The 18,279-nt window shown below is 42.9% G+C and overlaps 1 protein-coding gene across 13 annotated transcripts in view; it reads right to left on the bottom strand.

Moving 5' to 3' along the window:
• Positions 1-18,279, bottom strand: part of LOC121553920 (nuclear factor 1 X-type) — a 153,935-nt gene that overhangs the window by 126,362 nt on the left and 9,294 nt on the right. For 12 of the 13 annotated variants that reach the window (XM_045205698.1, XM_045205705.1, XM_045205702.1 and 9 more), the window contains exon 2: positions 8,350-8,433. In XM_045205698.1, the coding sequence (XP_045061633.1) occupies positions 8,350-8,433 (84 nt within the window). Of the gene's footprint in view, positions 1-4,986; positions 5,164-8,349; positions 8,434-18,279 lie in introns of those variants that run through there. The other variant, XM_045205701.1, reaches the window with a different exon arrangement.

Genomic DNA, 18,279 nt, shown 5'->3' with positions numbered 1-18,279 from the left:
GCTGCGGCTCCCATTCTAATAGTTATATTTCTATGTCCACCACCGACACCAGCTCCTGTCCCGGTGTCGGTGTGGTGAAAAGTGACGCCACGGCAGGAACGATGTTACCAGCACGGTAGGCTATGTTACCGGATCCGGGGGGCCACCTCAGCTTACACCAACACCACCGTCACCCCAGTCACCATCCGGTGCTGGTGTAAACAAAACCCACCGCTGACGCATGAGGTCCCTCGAGGACAAGCTGGGTGAGAATAACTCACACTACTGACGACTTATCGCCTGACATCAGGACTAAGGCCTATCTATCTTTGCCTGACGACTCAAACTGAATTCTTCCACTGCTCTATGCTAGCTACATACGTCAGTCAGACTGCCACCATTGAAGTCGTTTGTGGTGACGTCAAAATGAGGGGTGTTGTACAAAACAAAGTCATCAGCAATTGGATCATTTCTAACCAATCAGAGTATCAAAGCCAATTATGAATTTTCTAAAAATACATTTAATAAACATTTTATTTTGTGATTTCTCAGCTGTTCCAAATTGATAAATTGCATAATAAATAAGGACATCATCATCAACTGCTGAATCATTCATTGAGATGAATCAATAGTTTGGTGCTTCCAATACTGAAGTGATGAAGGAAGGGGTTAACCTACAAGCATTGACAGGGCTGGCTCCAGGCATAAATTACATAAGCGGTCGCTTTAAAACTTTTAAAAATTGGACTCCAACCCATGGCAAAATGGGTAGAATTGCAGGAAATCTAGCTTAGGGCCTCCAAAAGGCTAGAGTCGGCCCTGATCATTTATCCCTGTGCACTGACCTGCCCAAATCTCATTGCAGCACTTCCCAAACACACTGCCGGAATTGCGCACCGTCTCACTAATATGGATACACACATACAGCAGTGTCCCTGCTTTCCCTTCACACGCAATCAAACTACAACTACATTATTGTTTGAGAGATGCTAATAAACATTATCTCTATCGCTTTACATTACCTAAAGCTCACAGCTATGTTTGGCCACGCGGGCATTCATTGCCACACACGGCTCAGTGCATTTTAAGTAAGCCTATGCATTTGATCTTGATATCAATTCTAAAACACCTTGGGAATAATTAAGCATAAAATATATACATTTTTTAAAACATTCAATCGACCAACAACTATATGCATATCCAGCAAGAGTTAAGTATTTTGTTATCAAGAGTTGCAGAAAACTTGGCACGGTGCGTTAAAGGCAGACTGCAGAAGCCTTGTGAAAACGCAAGCAAATCCAGACTCGACGCAGGCTAGCCTGCACTAAACATCTAATTTGCAAGGAAACCTGAGTGGAGACTGAAGCAATAATTGATATCCAAACACATTACATAAAAACATTATGCAAATGGTTCCCTCCTCTCCCTCCAAAAAATATAAAACGGTGCCATATTCCTCCTCAAAAACCCTCCCAGTGCCACTTTGCAAATGTACTCATTTGGCTATCCATACTGCGCGTCCATTACGCGTCATGCCCAAGGTCCCTCACCTAAGCATGTCCATTCCAACAAAGCTTTTATCCTCATTAATAATGTATCAGTGATTGTTTTCATTTGTTACCACATGTCCCCACTGCTGATGTTTTAATTATTAACAACATGGTCAAATCGAAGAAAATGTAAAGACAATCTCCAGACAAAATGGTTGAGTCCGCAGGAACGCGAGGATAATTCCCGCGGGTGGTATGATAAGCACACACACACACACTCTCTCTCTCTCTCTCTCTAACTCTCTCTCACACACACACACAAGCACCATGCCACTCACCGGAAAACCAAGGTTAATTGGCCCTCTGCAAACTCCGCTCTACACATGCAGGGAACTTTTTAGTCAAAAGATCATATGGCAAGAATTTGCACAACATGCAAACATAAATTATAATATTGGAACAGGCAAGGCAAATATATAATGTATTTCCTTTCATATTTTCACTGCCAAATAATCTGCATAATGTCTCGAGGCCAAGCAACTATGACTGCCTTTTTATAATGGAAATACTGAATATGCTACTAACTTAAATTAGATCAGATCATTATAAAGCTGACAAATCAATTACTGGTAAAAATCAGTCGCGAGGAAAACAAATCATCTCACAGAAGCATATCAAGATCAATATGTATTGCGCATATGGGCAGCATGCACGCGCATATTGGCAGCATGCACGCGCCCGCCGCGCTGCTCCGCTCATGTAGGCGGATCTGTAGCCAATTAATTTTAATTAATGGAAAGAAAGGGAAACATGATGCGCGTAGAGCTCAACCCCATATGCACTTGGCTTGGAAATATATATAAACTAAATAAGCCGTTTTTGAAAGAAGTGCCCTGAATAAATGTATAGGCAAATAAAACAAATAAATTATATAATGCCAAGTCTGAACTCTTACAAGCTAAATTACATTGACCCCAGCTGACCCATATGACAATATCTATCTATAAATAAATAATTCATGTTGTTTATGATTTTCTATAAGAAATACGTTTCTTAAGACTGACATTTCTTCCACAGTGATTTTAGCTGAATAGAAGTGTCTCCTACAAAGAGCTGACCGAGAGGGCCTATATTTTTCTGGAGCCAAACTTGCAGTTCCTGTTCCTTAGGCCTACTTCTAAAACGGAACACTTGTTACAGAAAGTGAATAGAAATTACATTGACAGCAACACATTCAATTGTATGGTTAAAGTAGGCTATTAAGTCCAATTAAAATAACGAAGGGCATTCATTCATTCATTCAGGGAACTTCGAAAAAAACACTTGCAAAGCTGAGAAGGCCGCGTCTAGAATCTGGACTATTGTGCGTGTAAACGCTTGGGTTGGTAAAATAACATGCATTGCGTGAATTCTGCTATTAAAATTAAGTCAGAGATGCAATTAAAAAATGTACAATTCAACCTCAGCCACATGTAGGCATATAGGCCATGCTGAGAAAACGGGCTAAGGCTCCGTGACCTACAGGCCTACTGCACGGCTATATAGGCTATATTTTAGCAGTCAAGAGAGCGATATACAACAATAGTAGTAAAAGATAAAACAAAATAGAACATAGTCACACACTAAAATAAATAAAATGCCAACGTAAGAATCATGTATTTTTTAGAAGAGATAGCCCTACAGTTTACAGCCTATGGGACCAGACAAAGGAAAAGAGTGCTAAGATTGTGACATTTAAGGCTATATTCAAATCTAAGTGCATAATAGCCCTACTGTGTGTATGTAAGCTACTTCGGTCGAGCTTCAAGGGGCAAACAAGTTCTGTCCTGCCGGTCCTGTGCTGCTCAGCTGAAGGTTAAGTTCGCACCGCTCTGTGCGCCTTTAAACGTTTTTCTCAGATGGCTACAGTGAAGTCCAGATCTACACAACCAAATTCTTAATCAAAGCTGTAATTTGTTTTTTTTTACAGTAAATTAATACAATAATATGTGTTCTGTTGTTATTTCATATGCATATAAGCATAGGCCTGCTGTCATGAGGCTACGCAACTGATTCCAGGAAAACGGGCCAGTAAATTGCACTGTGACCTAAGTTTAAGATTTTCATCTCAAATAAGTCAAACAGTCACTCAAATTAGTAATTTTCCATTTAGATAAATAGGCCTTCATATAATGCAATGACTTGTCAGCAACAAAACTGTTTCAAATGCATAAAAACATTAGCCAAAGCATATGATCCAAAATCGCTTCCTTGTGTGCCATATTTTTCATTTCTAAAATAATAAATGTTGTATCAGTATATAATTTATTCTTCAACCACTGTCAACACATATCTGAATTCCAAACCAACGGAGGGAAAGGCCTCAATGTTAGGCCTATGTGAATAAATACCACCTTAAATTTACGCACAAAGCAATGACATTTAATTTCTTCCCTTTGCCGTCCACAATAACCCCAAAAGGAATATCAAAACCAACACTCACTTTTGTAGGCCTATTTATTCACCTGTATTCTGCCGTAAAGGTATCTCGTTAAAAAAGCAAAGATCAACTTAACCAAATTAAAATAAAACAAGCAACCCTTACAAATGTATGCATAGGCCTATACAGTCAGCTGGTCAGATGTCAAAGGCCTATAAAGTCCTCATAGTTAAATGGCATATTTCTCCCTTCATTGTCTAGTCCTGTAAGGTTGCCTACGTTGTGTGTCAAATTAAAGAAAACTCTAGGACTATAACTTTCCCCATACTCGACTACATACAAGGTATCTACAAGTATTTGTGCTATAATTGTATGACCCCAACACAATCAAATATTGAGGGAAAACGGGCATGCATTCCCGCCGTCCTCCGAAATAATACAGCTCTCCTCCTCTATTTCTTATATCCTTATCAACCTAAAAACGACATTAATCGATTGGAAATGTAAAACTATATTTCAACTAACTCAATACGGACATTTTCATGTGACAACAGAACAGAAGCCTAAAGCTGAGAGCCCGGCTACAGCTGTCGTGTGGGTTGAATGACAAGCACAGTGACAGTCCTCAAACACCTCCATAGCCACCACAACTATCGCAACAAAGTTAGAAAGATTGTTCATTTCTACGCTAAAGCTCTCCAAAACTAATACATGCAATGCTGGTTCTTTTACTTAGTTGATATTGTTGTGTAATTATTGTGTTTTTAAATAGCTATAGCGCCCCATTCCATTCTGAGTTCTTCTCTCCCCTCCTTTTTATATCAAATAGATTCAGGAGAAGCGCCATTTTCTCTTCTAACCATGTGTAATGAAACGCACAAGAAAGCCTGTTGGAGAGATGCCATTAAAGAAGGGTAAGAGCGAGAGAGAGCAGAGAGAAGCCGAACACACCATCTGAAACGAGCGGATAGCGAAAAGGTCCCTAAAACCAAATTATTGACAAGCGGCACAGTCCAGGGAGAACGACAACATCAAAAACCAACAACATCCGGAGAGCTAAAGTGGAGGCTGGATACCAAAGAAAGGTAGAGTTTTTACCTGTGTCAAGCAGTAAGGGGAGTACATGGTTATTTTAGAGTTCATAAAGTGGAATCTTATTCAAGTTGGATAGAAGTTGGAAGTCCGCTGCATGTGGTACTGCATTGCAAATCGTTCCGCTGTGCCCTTCGCGCTCACTCTATGCTGTACCACTAACCCCGCCTCGAGAGCTGAAAGTGAAAGCCTACACAAACTTTGGGGGAAAGTTTGTGACCTCTTTCCGACACACACTCCCCCTCTCTCTCCCTCTATTTCCCTATCAAATATTAATATGTAAATCTTCGAGCTTTATAAAGATATGATCATGTTGGAGTTGGAGAGAGAAAAAATCAAACTTAAACATCAACCAACATTGACCGCAATTATAACGTTGAAACAACTACTGACCCAGATCGTGCCAACTGCCAAGTTCTTACCCATTATTAGTGCATTTGAGTGTGTGAGTGTGTGTGACAGGCATTTGAACATCTTTCTCACACACATTGTAAAGACAGATATTCTTCCCTTAGAGTCAAACATACAACACTTTATAAAGTGTAGCCCACTCTAACAATAGGCTAGACAACACCACTCCAATCAAACAGGGGTAGCCAGCACTTACAAACAGCACATCTCACAACTACCAGAGCAACTCAACATGACATAAGCCTACCATTTTCCCCTCTGGTAGTGGGTATAATGTTCAATGCATGTACAAATGTACGATCTTAATTTGACCTATATTGTCACAATAAAAAATTATCAGGAACAAAAGAGTGTTTTAAATTAAGATCCTACATCTGTAAGTCACTTTGTATAAAAGCATCAGCTAAATATCCTATTACTGTATGACTAAAATGTAAAATGTAATGTAAATGTATATATTACATGATGTATAAGGGGACCTAACTACAGTACTACAGAATACCAAACCTGTTTAACCCCAGCCTTCTGTTATAGTCATCTACAGGCTAATAGAAAGGCTGTTTAAGAGTCAGCCACAACTGGACTTGTGTTGTCTGACGAGAACATAGTTCTGTTTTTAATCAACGACTGGCTGGCTGGCTGGCTGGCTGGCTGACTGGCTGGCTGACTGGCTGGCTGACTGGCTGACTGGACTGGCTGGCTGGCTGACTGGCTGACTGGCTGAGTGGCTGACTGGCTGAGTGGCTGAGTGGCTGACTGGCTGAGTGGCTGACTGGCTGAGTGGCTGACTGGCTGACTGGCTGACTGGCTGGCTGGCTGGTGGCTACGCTGCTGCTGCTGGCTGCTGGTGGCGCGGGGACTGGCTGGCTGGCTGGCTGAGTGGCTGACTGGCTGGCTGACTGGCTGGCTGGCTGAGTGGCTGACTGGCTTATCCTTAAACACCCTGGTCCCGGTTCAGCTTGTTTATCATCTTGGGTCAACCTCACGTTCTGTATGTATAGCTGCAGGGAGAGCATATGTTGCACACACCCTGTCAATTACACTGCTTCTCCTGCATCCCACCAATTCACCCTTGAGGTGAGGAAGGAGAATGTGTTCGATTTGTATGTGTGTCTGTCTGTGTGTGTGTGTGTACAAATAGGTCTGTGTGTGTGTGTGTGTGTGTTTAGGGGTGCGGTTTTGGAGGGTTAGAAGTCACCCCGGAGCACGAGCGCCAAGTTACGTTTTTGGGAGCCGTTGAAGCCCAGTAGATTTATGAGACCTCAGCCCCATGCAGCACTGTGCATTAGGAATGCTATGCAGCCCCTACAGGACACAAAACACACACACACACACACACACACACACACACACACACACACAAAACAGAGAGCATGCACATTCATACACACACACTATACTACACTCTGTGGCCAATTAAAGAGAGCAGAAGAGATAGAAATAAAGATTGAGAGAATCCGAGAGAGAAAAAGTGAGGGGAAATCAGAAAGAGGGGGATCCAATTCCAAATCCCCCCTCTCCTCACCACACCCTGCGGCACAAGCCCAACAACTCCTAGTCTTTGTGCTCTGGCTCTCTCTCTCTCTCTCTCTCTCTCCATCTCCCTCTCTCTCTCTCTCTCTGGCTCTTTTTCCCTCTCTCCTTGGCTGTCTCAATCCCTCTCTCTGGTCATGTCCCAAATGGCACCCTATTCCCTATATAGGGCACTACTTTTGACCAGGGCCCATAGGGTTCTGGTCAAAAGTAGTGCACTATGTAGGGGATAGGTTGCCATTTGGGAGCATCATCTCTGTATTCATCACAGGTTGTTCTCTTAACAGAACCTCTCACCACAACCACTAACAACCCAGGAGTTCTAGAGCCCCAAATGAAGGGAATTCTGAACTCCCACAGACACGCACACGTATATGAGCAGACACACACACAGACGGACACACGCATGTGTCACACAAGCCCACGTTTCACACACACACGGACACACATGCACACACAGACATACACACACAAACTCCCATGCATCAAACAACCTATTTTGACCGTTAGTAAGTTACCTCAAACCCCCAAACCCACAGTGCAACGGTTAGAGCTAGTTTCTCTGGCTAAATCTGCCATTAAAAAGCACATGGGAAAACCATATGTCATCTAACTATAGTTAGGGCCTTGCGGTTGGTGTGTGTGTGTGTGTGTGCTTGAGTTTGTGTGTGTGTGTGTGTGTGTGTGTGTGTGTGTGTGTGTGTGTGTGTGTATGTATGTATGTATGTGAGTGTGTGTGTGTTTTTTTTATGTGTGTGTGTGTGTGTGTGTGTGTTAGGGCCTTGTCGTTTCTTCTTTCTACACACTGAAGGAGTACGGCAGTATGCATACTTGCTGTTTACCATCGCCTGTGGCTTGGCTATTACATACTGGAAAGTGATGTAGCATACTGATGAAATCATTAGCACGCTCAATGTGCCAGACTGGTGGCTGGAGTCAGAGACTGAGGGAATGTACCGAGCACAAAACAATAGGCCTACATGTATACTGTGCAGAGACATGACACGTAGAAATGTAGAATACTTGCAGCAATGTATATGTGAATACACATGGCTCAGACTTTCCAAATAAATAAATAACAGAAGGGAAAACAGTGTACTGTACTGTTGATCAGTAAGTATGATTTGTGTATAAATGACATATGAATATGTGCATTATATGTTTTGAATGCTGAATGTGTTGTGGACATTTTCACTCCATGATGCAATTACCATATAATGGAATGACCTACAACCTATGTGATAAATATATTTTGATATATTTATATTTTGATAAATATATATTTATATTTTGATAAATATATATATATATATATATATATATATATATATTCTGGGCCCTGGTAAAAAAAAAAAAAAACTATAGTGACAGTTGTAGTGACGGTAACAGGTAGTAGGGAAATATTGTGTGTGTGTGTGTACGTACCCTGTAGGAATCAGACACTAGAAAACACTCGGGCATCCCGGGGCCTCTGGAAGGATCTTCATTCACCAGGTACGTGTCAGTGGCCTGAAACACAATAATTGATTAATCGTTGATTGGATTTATATACATAACACAACATAACATAACATAACAACACACATTTCAAACTCACTTGTAGGCCTAAATTGCATTGATGTATTAGTTTAAGGCTTATCGTTAAGCAGTCTGAATAATCCTAGGAAAAACAGCTCCTGTTCAAGGACTTGGTACTATAGAGAACGCATTTTGTTTTACTACTGAAACATTCTGTTCTTCACCTACTTTTTTTCTACCATTTTGATTATATATGAACAAATTAACATACAGAACACAATTAAAAATGAAAGAACAACCACAGAAAGATGATGTATAGGCAGTTCATTATTCTATTGTTCACCTTGGTCACCATGAGGTTGGTACAAATCAGAGCTTTGATTACATTTGAATATTATCCCCTACAATAGGGTTTCCCAAACTCAGTCCCACACGGAAATGACAGTTTGCATGCCAATAACTCAAGTCAAGTTTCAACACATCCTGTCTACATCTTGGATGGAGGCTTTTATACCTTCTGTCTGGTCAGTGTACTAACTAGTCTGTATTCAGAGGGGACGTGTACTAAGTAGTCTGTATTCAGAGGGGAAGTGTACTAACTAGTCTGTATTCAGAGGGGAAGTGTACTAACTAGTCTGTATTCAGAGGGGCTTCATTTGTATTCTAAAGGAAGGGAAGGCTCTGGCAATGGCCTGGAGTTGTGAAAACGTGTGTGTGTGTGTATTTGTGCACTTCAGTATGTGCACGCGCTCCAGTTTTTGTGTGTGTGTGCGCTTCAGTGTGTTTGTGTGTGTGTGTGTGTGTGTGCGCTCCAGTGTGTGTGTGTGAGATACAGCTCCCTTCCCTTCCAGTTCTGCTGTGATCGGGCTAACTCACTCCACTCCACTCCACTTTGCTGACTGGAGCCCAAATCCACAGCCAGGTAGCTAGCCGCACAGTTCTGTGAAATCCTATTTACATTTCACAACTTTCACGGATAGAGCAGGAGAAAGAAACACACACATTGTTGCCAAACCGGTCTCCCCCCCCACTGTATACATCCACAGAAAAAGCCTACCTGGTAGTCTGAGTTTATATAATATACGCACACGAGGGCAAACATAATCACTAACACATATATGCATTTGTACATGCCCAAGTATGCCCTCTCTGACACTACACACACACACACACACACACACACACACACACACACACACACACACACACACACACACACGTGCAGTGCAGACACAAAGCCCATAATAAGAGCCAGACGTTGGCAGACCACACAACCCTGAGTTGTGGTGAAAACAAAGGCTATTCATATCCCTCCATTCGCAATGAACGCTCTCTCTCCTTCTCTCGGCCTTTCGCTCTCTCCATTCCTCTCTCTATCCTGCTCTCTCGCTCTCCTTCTTGCTAGGCGGCAGGTAGCCTTCCGATTAATAGCGTTGGGCCAGTAAATGAATGGTCGCTGGTTCAAATCCCCGAGCCAACTAGGTGAAAACAATATTTTGATGTGCCCTTGAGCAAGGCACTTAACCCTACCTGTGCCTGTAAGTTCCACTGCATAAGAGCGTCTACTAAAATGTAAATATTATTCTCTTTCTTTCACTCTCTCCTCCTTTCATTTTTTTATTGGGGATAATCTGTGCCCACAATGTTCTTTTTATTTATTGCGTATTGTGTGATTTCTAATCATCTTTATTAGCACATAAGCTTATTTTTACGGCGAGGCCCTCGTTTTTAATGTGGGCACACTGCTCTCATTGTTGAGAGAGAGGGGGAGAGGGAGAGAGAGGGGGAGAGAGAGAGAGAGAGAGAGAGAGGGAGAGGGAGAGAGAGAGAGAGAGAGAGAGAGAGAGAGAGAGAGAGAGCGGAGAACACTGAGCTGGGATAAGAGGGAGAGAAGGAGAGGGAGAAGGAGGGAGAGGTGGCCCACTGATAACACAATGCATGATGGGAAAGGGATGCTGCCACCCAGTCCAGTGCCAGGACACGTGTTAGATAGCAGGGCTTGGTCTTATTGGCCAGTGCTCCTCATGGACCTTAGCCACGGCACCTGTGTGTGTGTGTGTGTGTCTAGGGGCCGGCCACTGCTAACACTGTAGCCGGCCCCTAATGCATCACCAGGTGCACAGGCCCTCTGTGATTGGACGTCCCGGGCAGAGACACTGTCAGTTGCTCTGATTGGCTAAGCCCAGACCCAAAATGCTACGTGTTGGCACTGGGCACATGGGCTTGTCCAATTGGCTGCTGGCTCGTTTACTGGTGTGTGTGTGTGTGTGTGTGTGTGTGTGTGTGTGTGCGTGTGTGTGTTTGCGTGTGTGTGTGTGTGTGTGTGTTTGCGTGTGTTTGTGTGTGTGTGTGTGTGTGTGTGTGTGTGTGTGTGTGTGCGTGCGAGGATGCTACCAGGACTGCTGAAAGATGGCGTTCTGCATTTGGATGGAGAAAGCCCAGTTACAGAATGAGGATATTGAAGGATGGCTGAATGATCGCAACAGGAAAACCTTTCTAATCATTCTATTGGGAAACAAATGGAAACCTCATCATCGCACAGTAAGAATAAAGATGAAGCAATCCTATGCTCTCTACCTGCCAAGGGAGGGACAACACAGACCCCACAATATACTGTCTCCCTTTGTACTGAACCAATCCCCCTTCGGTTCTGTCCCAAATGTATCTCCTCTATCCCTCTCTTATCAATGCTCATCCCTGAGCCATGTGTGAATGATATATTGTCCTGTATATACAGAACATATGCTTGGTCCATATGGCCAGCCCTGAGCACAAATATCTCAAAGCACAGGCTAATTAACATTTTAGAGGGAAGATACGGAGGCGTTGGAAACGGAGGCAGCGTCCCAAATGGCACCCTATTCCCTTTAAGGTGCACTGCTTTAGTCCAGAACCCCCTATGGACCCTGGCAAATGTAGTGCACTATAAAGGAATAGGGTCCCATTTGGGACGCTGACAGAGTCTCTGACCTGTTTGGAAGTGGGTCACCAACACTAACCCAATGCAAATGTGTTAATTGAGATATTCCTGAAAAAAAGACGTGAGATGGATATAGGATGGATGCTTTTGTGGGAAGATCCAGTTGGTTAAATAAATTGCCATCCAGCTTGGTATAACTGACAAAAGAGAGATTCTTTGTGGGGATATATTGTGGACCATATGGCCCAACTCTCTGGAGGTGAGATCTCCCAAAACCTGTACTGGAACACACTAATAACCACATGCGCAATCACACAACACTAATAACCACAATCACACAAACACGCACACACACCTCCACTGAGCTTTGGGATTGATCCTCAGATAGTTCAGTTTTCAAGTTAATTACTGGAACTGTATACATAATCACACACGGCCACACACACACACACACACACACACACACACAGCCACAAACACACACATCCTCTTCCACGTTCACACACATGCTGCCCAGCACTGTGCAGACCACACCACACCTGGCAGTTCATGCTGTTCTCTCCAAAACCAGTTATTCTGGCTGCAGAACAACCATCCCAACTATCCAACCATTGTCAGTTTCTCTCTTTAACAACCAGTCATTATTATCAGCATTATTGTTTTGATTTATTATTATCAATTTGGTGGCCGGGATATCACGATGCCAAATAAACACACACACAGAGCCGTACGTACACGCGCTCGCGCACACACACACACAGAGCGGTACGCACATACACTGATAAACCAAGGAAGCCAACCTGCATGAGATGGCAAGCACATCAAAGGCTGGGCCGAAACCGGTCTGTTCCAGTGTGTGTGCATGTGTGTGTGTGTGTGTGTGTTTGGGAGAGGGGGGTGTATGAAAGGCAGAAATGTCCTCCGTGTGAATCCCTGCCAGAGCCACCTCAGGGAGAAAATGTTGGAAAAATGTGATTTTTCACACCACTATCTCAGGGGGGTGAGGAGGGAGTATGGGAGGAGGACAAAAGAAGAAGAGGAGGGGGGAGGGAGGAGGAGGGAGGGGGTAAGTAGTGGTTGTGTGTATGGGTGGGGGGGGTTCTGGAATGGATATGGGGCCTTTGCTAATTATTTCAGTCCACTTTTAAGGGTTTTAACATTATTTTCCTGGGTTCAGATGTTGAAGCCAAGACAGAGTGGTGCTGAATGTTGTTTTCTGGTTAATTGCGTAGCAGGTTTACACAATAGTAAACTGTGTGGTTAGAGATATATGTGGTCCACACATACAGTAGGTGTGTGGGGAAAACTCCTTTAGAAGAAAGTATCTGACCTCACTTCAGTGTAAATTAATGATGTGTGTGTGTGTGTGTGTGTGTGTGTACACGTTTACTATACTTGAGTACCAGAAGTCCTCACAAGAATAGTTAACCACCTACATTTCTGAGAATTGATTTTTCCGGACCTCACTTGAAAAGAAGTTAGGGTTAGGATTAGGGTTTGGTTCAAATTAGGGTTAGGGGTTAGTGGTTAGGTTTAGGGTTAGGCTTAGGAGTTAATGTTAGGTTTAGAGGTTAAGGCTAAGGTTAGGGTAAGGGTTAGGTTTGGGGAAAATAGGATTTTTAATGAATCAAATGTTGGTCCCAAAAATGTCCACACAAGTATATTAAGACATAGCTGTGTGTGTGTGTGTGAGTGTGTGCGTGCGTGCATAGGCGGATGTGTGTTGTGTAGTCACGACAAGTACCATTACCCATAACAAGTGTGAGTGATGTGGGTGGCTGACAGTATGTGGGTGGCTGAATGAATAAAGCATTGACAATGTAGACTAGCCCAGCAATTACCCTGACGAACTGATTGACAGACATACAGTAGAAAATCCCTCACATCATAAGAGTTAAAGGCAGACAGGACAGGGTGAACAAGTTCATACAGAACTGCATGGCAGCAGGAGAGAGTTACTGTACACCACCACGCCCCAGAAATGCACTATAAACCTGGCATGGTGACAAATACCCATTCTTTGAGACAGGATAGCTAGCTAGATGTAGGGTGAAGTTCCCCCAGCCTAGACGCTGATCTTAGGTCAGTTTTGCACTTTCCGCCCCTAATGGTTAAGGTTAGGATTGGGGGAGGGAAAACTGATCCTAGATTTGTACCTAGGAGAAACGTCACCACAGAACAAATAGCTAACTTCTAGCACAGGTTATACCAGGGCTGTATTGTATCAATATAGATATATTGTATCTATACCACGTGTTAAGTGTTAAGTGTTTAATGGTGGGAAAACGATTGGAACCATTTCCCTGTTTGACCGCTAGGTTTTATGGGTAATATGACAACTCCAATGTGGGGCTCTATAGTATCAATAAATAAATACAGTGGGGGAAAAAAGTATTTAGTCAGCCACCAATTGTGCAAGTTCTCCCACTTAAAAAGATGAGAGAGGCCTGTAATTTTCATCATAGGTACACGTCAACTATGACAGACAAATTGAGAAAAAAAATCCTAAAAATCACATTGTAGGATTTTTAATGAATTTATTTGCAAATTATGGTGGAAAATAAGTATTTGGTCACCTACAAACAAGCAAGATTTCTGGCTCTCACAGACCTGTAACTTCTTCTTTAAGAGGCTCCTCTGTCCTCCACTCGTTACCTGTATTAATGGCACCTGTTTGAACTTGTTATCAGTATAAAATACACCTGTCCACAACCTCAAACAGTCACACTCCAAACTCCACTATGGCCAAGACCAAAGAGCTGTCAAAGGACACCAGAAACAAAATTGTAGACCTGCACCAGGCTGGGAAGACTGAATCTGCAATAGGTAAGCAGCTTGGTTTGAAGAAATCAACTGTGGGAGCAATTATTAGGAAATGGAAGACATACAAGACCACTGATAATCTCCCTCGATCTGGGGCTCCACGCAAGATCTCACCCCGTGGGGTCAAAATGATCACAAGAACGGTGAGCAAAAAATCCCAGAACCACACGGGGGACCTAGTGAATGACCTGCAGAGAGCTGGGACCAAAGTAACAAAGCCTACCATCAGTAACACACTACGCCGCCAGGGACTCAAATCCTGCAGTGCCAGACGTGTCCCCCTGCTTAAGCCAGTACATGTCCAGGCCCGTCTGAAGTTTGCTAGAGTGCATTTGGATGATCCAGAAGAGGATTGGGAGAATGTCATATGGTCAGATGAAACCAAAATAGAACTTTTTGGTAAAAACTCAACTCGTCGTGTTTGGAGGACAAAGAATGCTGAGTTGCATCCAAAGAACACCATACCTACTGTGAAGCATGGGGGTGGAAACATCATGCTTTGGGGCTGTTTTTCTGCAAAGGGACCAGGACGACTGATCTGTGTAAAGGAAAGAATGAATGGGGCCATGTATCGTGAGATTTTGAGTGAAAACCTCCTTCCATCAGCAAGGGCATTGAAGATGAAACGTGGCTGGGTCTTTCAGCATGACAATGATCCCAAACACACCGCCCGGGCAACGAAGGAGTGGCTTCGTAAGAAGCATTTCAAGGTCCTGGAGTGGCCTAGCCAGTCTCCAGATCTCAACCCCATAGAAAATCTTTGGAGGGAGTTGAAAATCCGTGTTGCCCAGCGACAGCCCCAAAACATCACTGCTCTAGAGGAGATCCGCATAGAGGAATGGGCCAAAATACCAGCAACAGTGTGTGAAAACCTTGTGAAGACTTACAGAAAACGTTTGACCTGTGACATTGCCAACAAAGGGTATATAACAAAGTATTGAGAAACTTTTGTTATTGACCAAATACTTATTTTCCACCATAATTTGCAAATAAATTCATTAAAAATCCTACAATGTGATTTTCTGGATTTTTTTCTCTCATTTTGTCTGTCATAGTTGACGTGTACCTATGATGAAAATTACAGGCCTCTCTCATCTTTTTAAGTGGGAGAACTTGCGCAATTGGTGCCTGACTAAATACTTTTTTCCCCCACTGTATTGTATTTATACCAGGGCTGTATTGTATCAATAAAGACACAATGCCTTTGGAAGGTATTCAGACCCCTTTACTTTTTCCACATTTTGTTAGGTTACAGCCTTATTCTAAAATGGATTTTTTTCTCTCATCAATCTACACACAATACCCCATAATGACAAAGCAAAAACAAATTTTTAGAATTATTTGGTAATTTATTAAAAATTAAAAACTGAAATAGCACATTTACAGTGCCTTGCAAAAGTATTCATCCCCCTTGGCGTTTTTCCTATTTTGTTGCATTACAACCTGTAATTTAAATTGATTTTTATTTGGATTTCATGTAATGGACATACCCAGAATAGTGAAGTGAAAACAAAATAATAACTTGTTTCAAACAATTCTAAAAAATAAAGAACGTAAAAGTGGTGCTTGCACATGTATTCACCCCCTTTGCTATGAAGCCCCTAAATAAGATCTGGTTCAACCAATTACCTTCAGAAGTCACACAATTAGTTAAATAAAGTCCACCTGTGTGCAATCTAACTGTCACATGATCTGTCACATGATCTCAGTATATATACACCTGTTCTGAAAGGCCCCAGAGTCTCCAACACCACTAAGCAAGGGGCACCACCAAGCAAGTGGCACCATGAAGACCAAGGAGCTCTCCAAACAGGTCAGGGACAAAGTTGTGGAGAAGTACAGATCAGGGTTGGGTTATAAAAAAATATCTGAAACTTTGAACATCCCACGGAGCAACATTAAATCCATCATAAAAAAATTGAAAGAATATGGCACCACAACAAACCTGCCAAGAGAGGGCCGCCCACCAAAACTCACGGACCAGACAAGGAGGGCATTAATCAGAGAGGCAACAAAGAGACCAAAGATAACCCTGAAGGAGCTGCAAAGCTCCACAGCGGAGATTGGAGTATCTGTCCATAGGACCACTTTAAGCCGTACACTCCACAGAGCTGGGCTTTATGGAAGAGTGGCCAGGAAAGAATCCATTGCTTAAAGAAAAAAAATAAGCAAACACATTTGGTGTGGTTATGCACGCTCAAGTTCAGTTTTTTTGTCTTATTTCTTGTTTGTTTCACAAAAAAATGTATTTTGCATCTTCAAAGTGGTAGGCATGTTGTGTAAATCAAATGATACAAACCCCCCAAAAATGCATTTTAATTCCAGGTTGTAATGCAACAAAATAGGAAAAATGCCAAGGGGGGTGAATACTTTCGCAAGTATTCAGGCACTCAGTACATTGTTGAAGCACCTTTGGCAGCAATTACAGCCTCAAGTCTTCTTGGGTATGACGGTACAAGCTTGGCACACCTGTATTTGGGGAGTTTCTCCCATTCTTCTCTGCAGATCCTCTCAAGCTCTGTCAGGTTGGATGGGGAGCATCGCTGCACAGTTATTTTCAGGTCTCTCCAGAGATGTTAGATCAAGTTCATGTCCGGGCTCCGGCTGGGCCACTCAAGGACATTCAGAGACTTGTCCCGAAGTCACTCCTGCGTTGTCTTGGCTGTGTGCTTAGGGTCGTTGTCCTGTTGGAAGGTGAACCTTCGCCCCAGTCTGGGGTCCTGAGCGCTCTGGAGCAGGTTTTCATCAAGGATCTCTCTGTACTTTGCTCTGTTCATCTTTGCATTGATCCTGACCAGTCTCCCAGTCCCTATCGCTGAAAAACACCCACACAGCATGATGCTGCCACCACCATGCTTCACTGTAGGGATGGTGCCAGGTTTCCTCCAGACGTGACGCTTGGCATTCAGGCCAAAGAGTTTAATCTTGGTTTCATCAGCCAAGAGAATCTTGTTTCTCATGGTCTGAGAGTCTTTAGGTGCATTTTGGCAAACTCCAAGTGGGCTGTCATGTGCCTTTTACTGAGGAGTGGCTTCCGTCTGGCCACTCTACCATAAAGGCCTGATTGGTGGAGTGCTGCAGAGATGGTTGTCCTTCTGGAAGGTTCTCCCATCTCCACAGAGGAACTCTAGAGCTCTGTCAGAGTGACCATTGGGTTCTTGGTCACCTCCCTGACCAAGGCCCTTCTCCCCCGATTGCTCAGTTTGGCCGGGTGGCCAGCTCTAGGAAGGGTCTTGGTGGTTCCAAACTTCTTCCATTTAAGAATGATAGTGGCCACTGTGTTCTTGGGGACCAATGCTGCAGGAAGTTTTTGGTACCCTTCGCCAGATCTGTGCCTCGACACAATCCTGTCTCTGAGCTTTACGGAAAATTCCTTCGACCTCACGGCTTGGTTTTTGCTCTGACATGCATTGTCAACCGTGGGACCTTATATAGACAGGTGTGTGCCTTTCCAAATCATGTCCAATCAATTGAATTTACCACAGGTGGACTCCAATGAAGATGTAGAAACATCTCAAGGATGATCAATGGCAAACAGGATGCACCTGAGCTCAATTTCGAGTCTCATAGCGAAGGGTCTGAATACTTCTGTAAATAAAGGTATTTCTGTTTTGTTATTTTTATAAATTAGCAACATTTTCTAAAAAACTATTTTTGCTTTGTCATTATGGGGTATCGTGTGTAGATTGCTGAGGAGGTTTTTTTTTTTTTTAATCCATTTTAGAATAAGGCTGTAACATAACAAAATTTGGGAAAAGTCAAGGGGTCTGAATACTTTCTGAAGGCACTGTATATTGTATTTATACTAGGGCTGTATTGTATCAATAAAGATATATTGTATTTATAACAGGGCTGTATTGTATCAATAAAGATATATTGTAGCTGTGTTTCATCCCAGGAAGCTGTTCCCTTCTTTCTGTCCTTGTTCACTTCACTTGTCTCCAACTTCAGCCCAGCACTACCACACCTGATTCCTGTAATCATGGTCCAGACTAAATATCATGATTACCGAATATTTGAATGATTATTTGAAACAGGTGTGTTAGTGCTGGGCTGGAACAAAACCCTGCATAACCCACCCAATATACTGTATC

The sequence above is a fragment of the Coregonus clupeaformis genome, chromosome 20 (assembly GCF_020615455.1).
Source record: "Coregonus clupeaformis isolate EN_2021a chromosome 20, ASM2061545v1, whole genome shotgun sequence".
Lineage (NCBI taxonomy): Eukaryota > Metazoa > Chordata > Actinopteri > Salmoniformes > Salmonidae > Coregonus > Coregonus clupeaformis.
The sequence above is the reverse complement of the archived record's forward strand: the minus strand, read 5'-3'. Positions and strand labels throughout refer to the sequence as shown.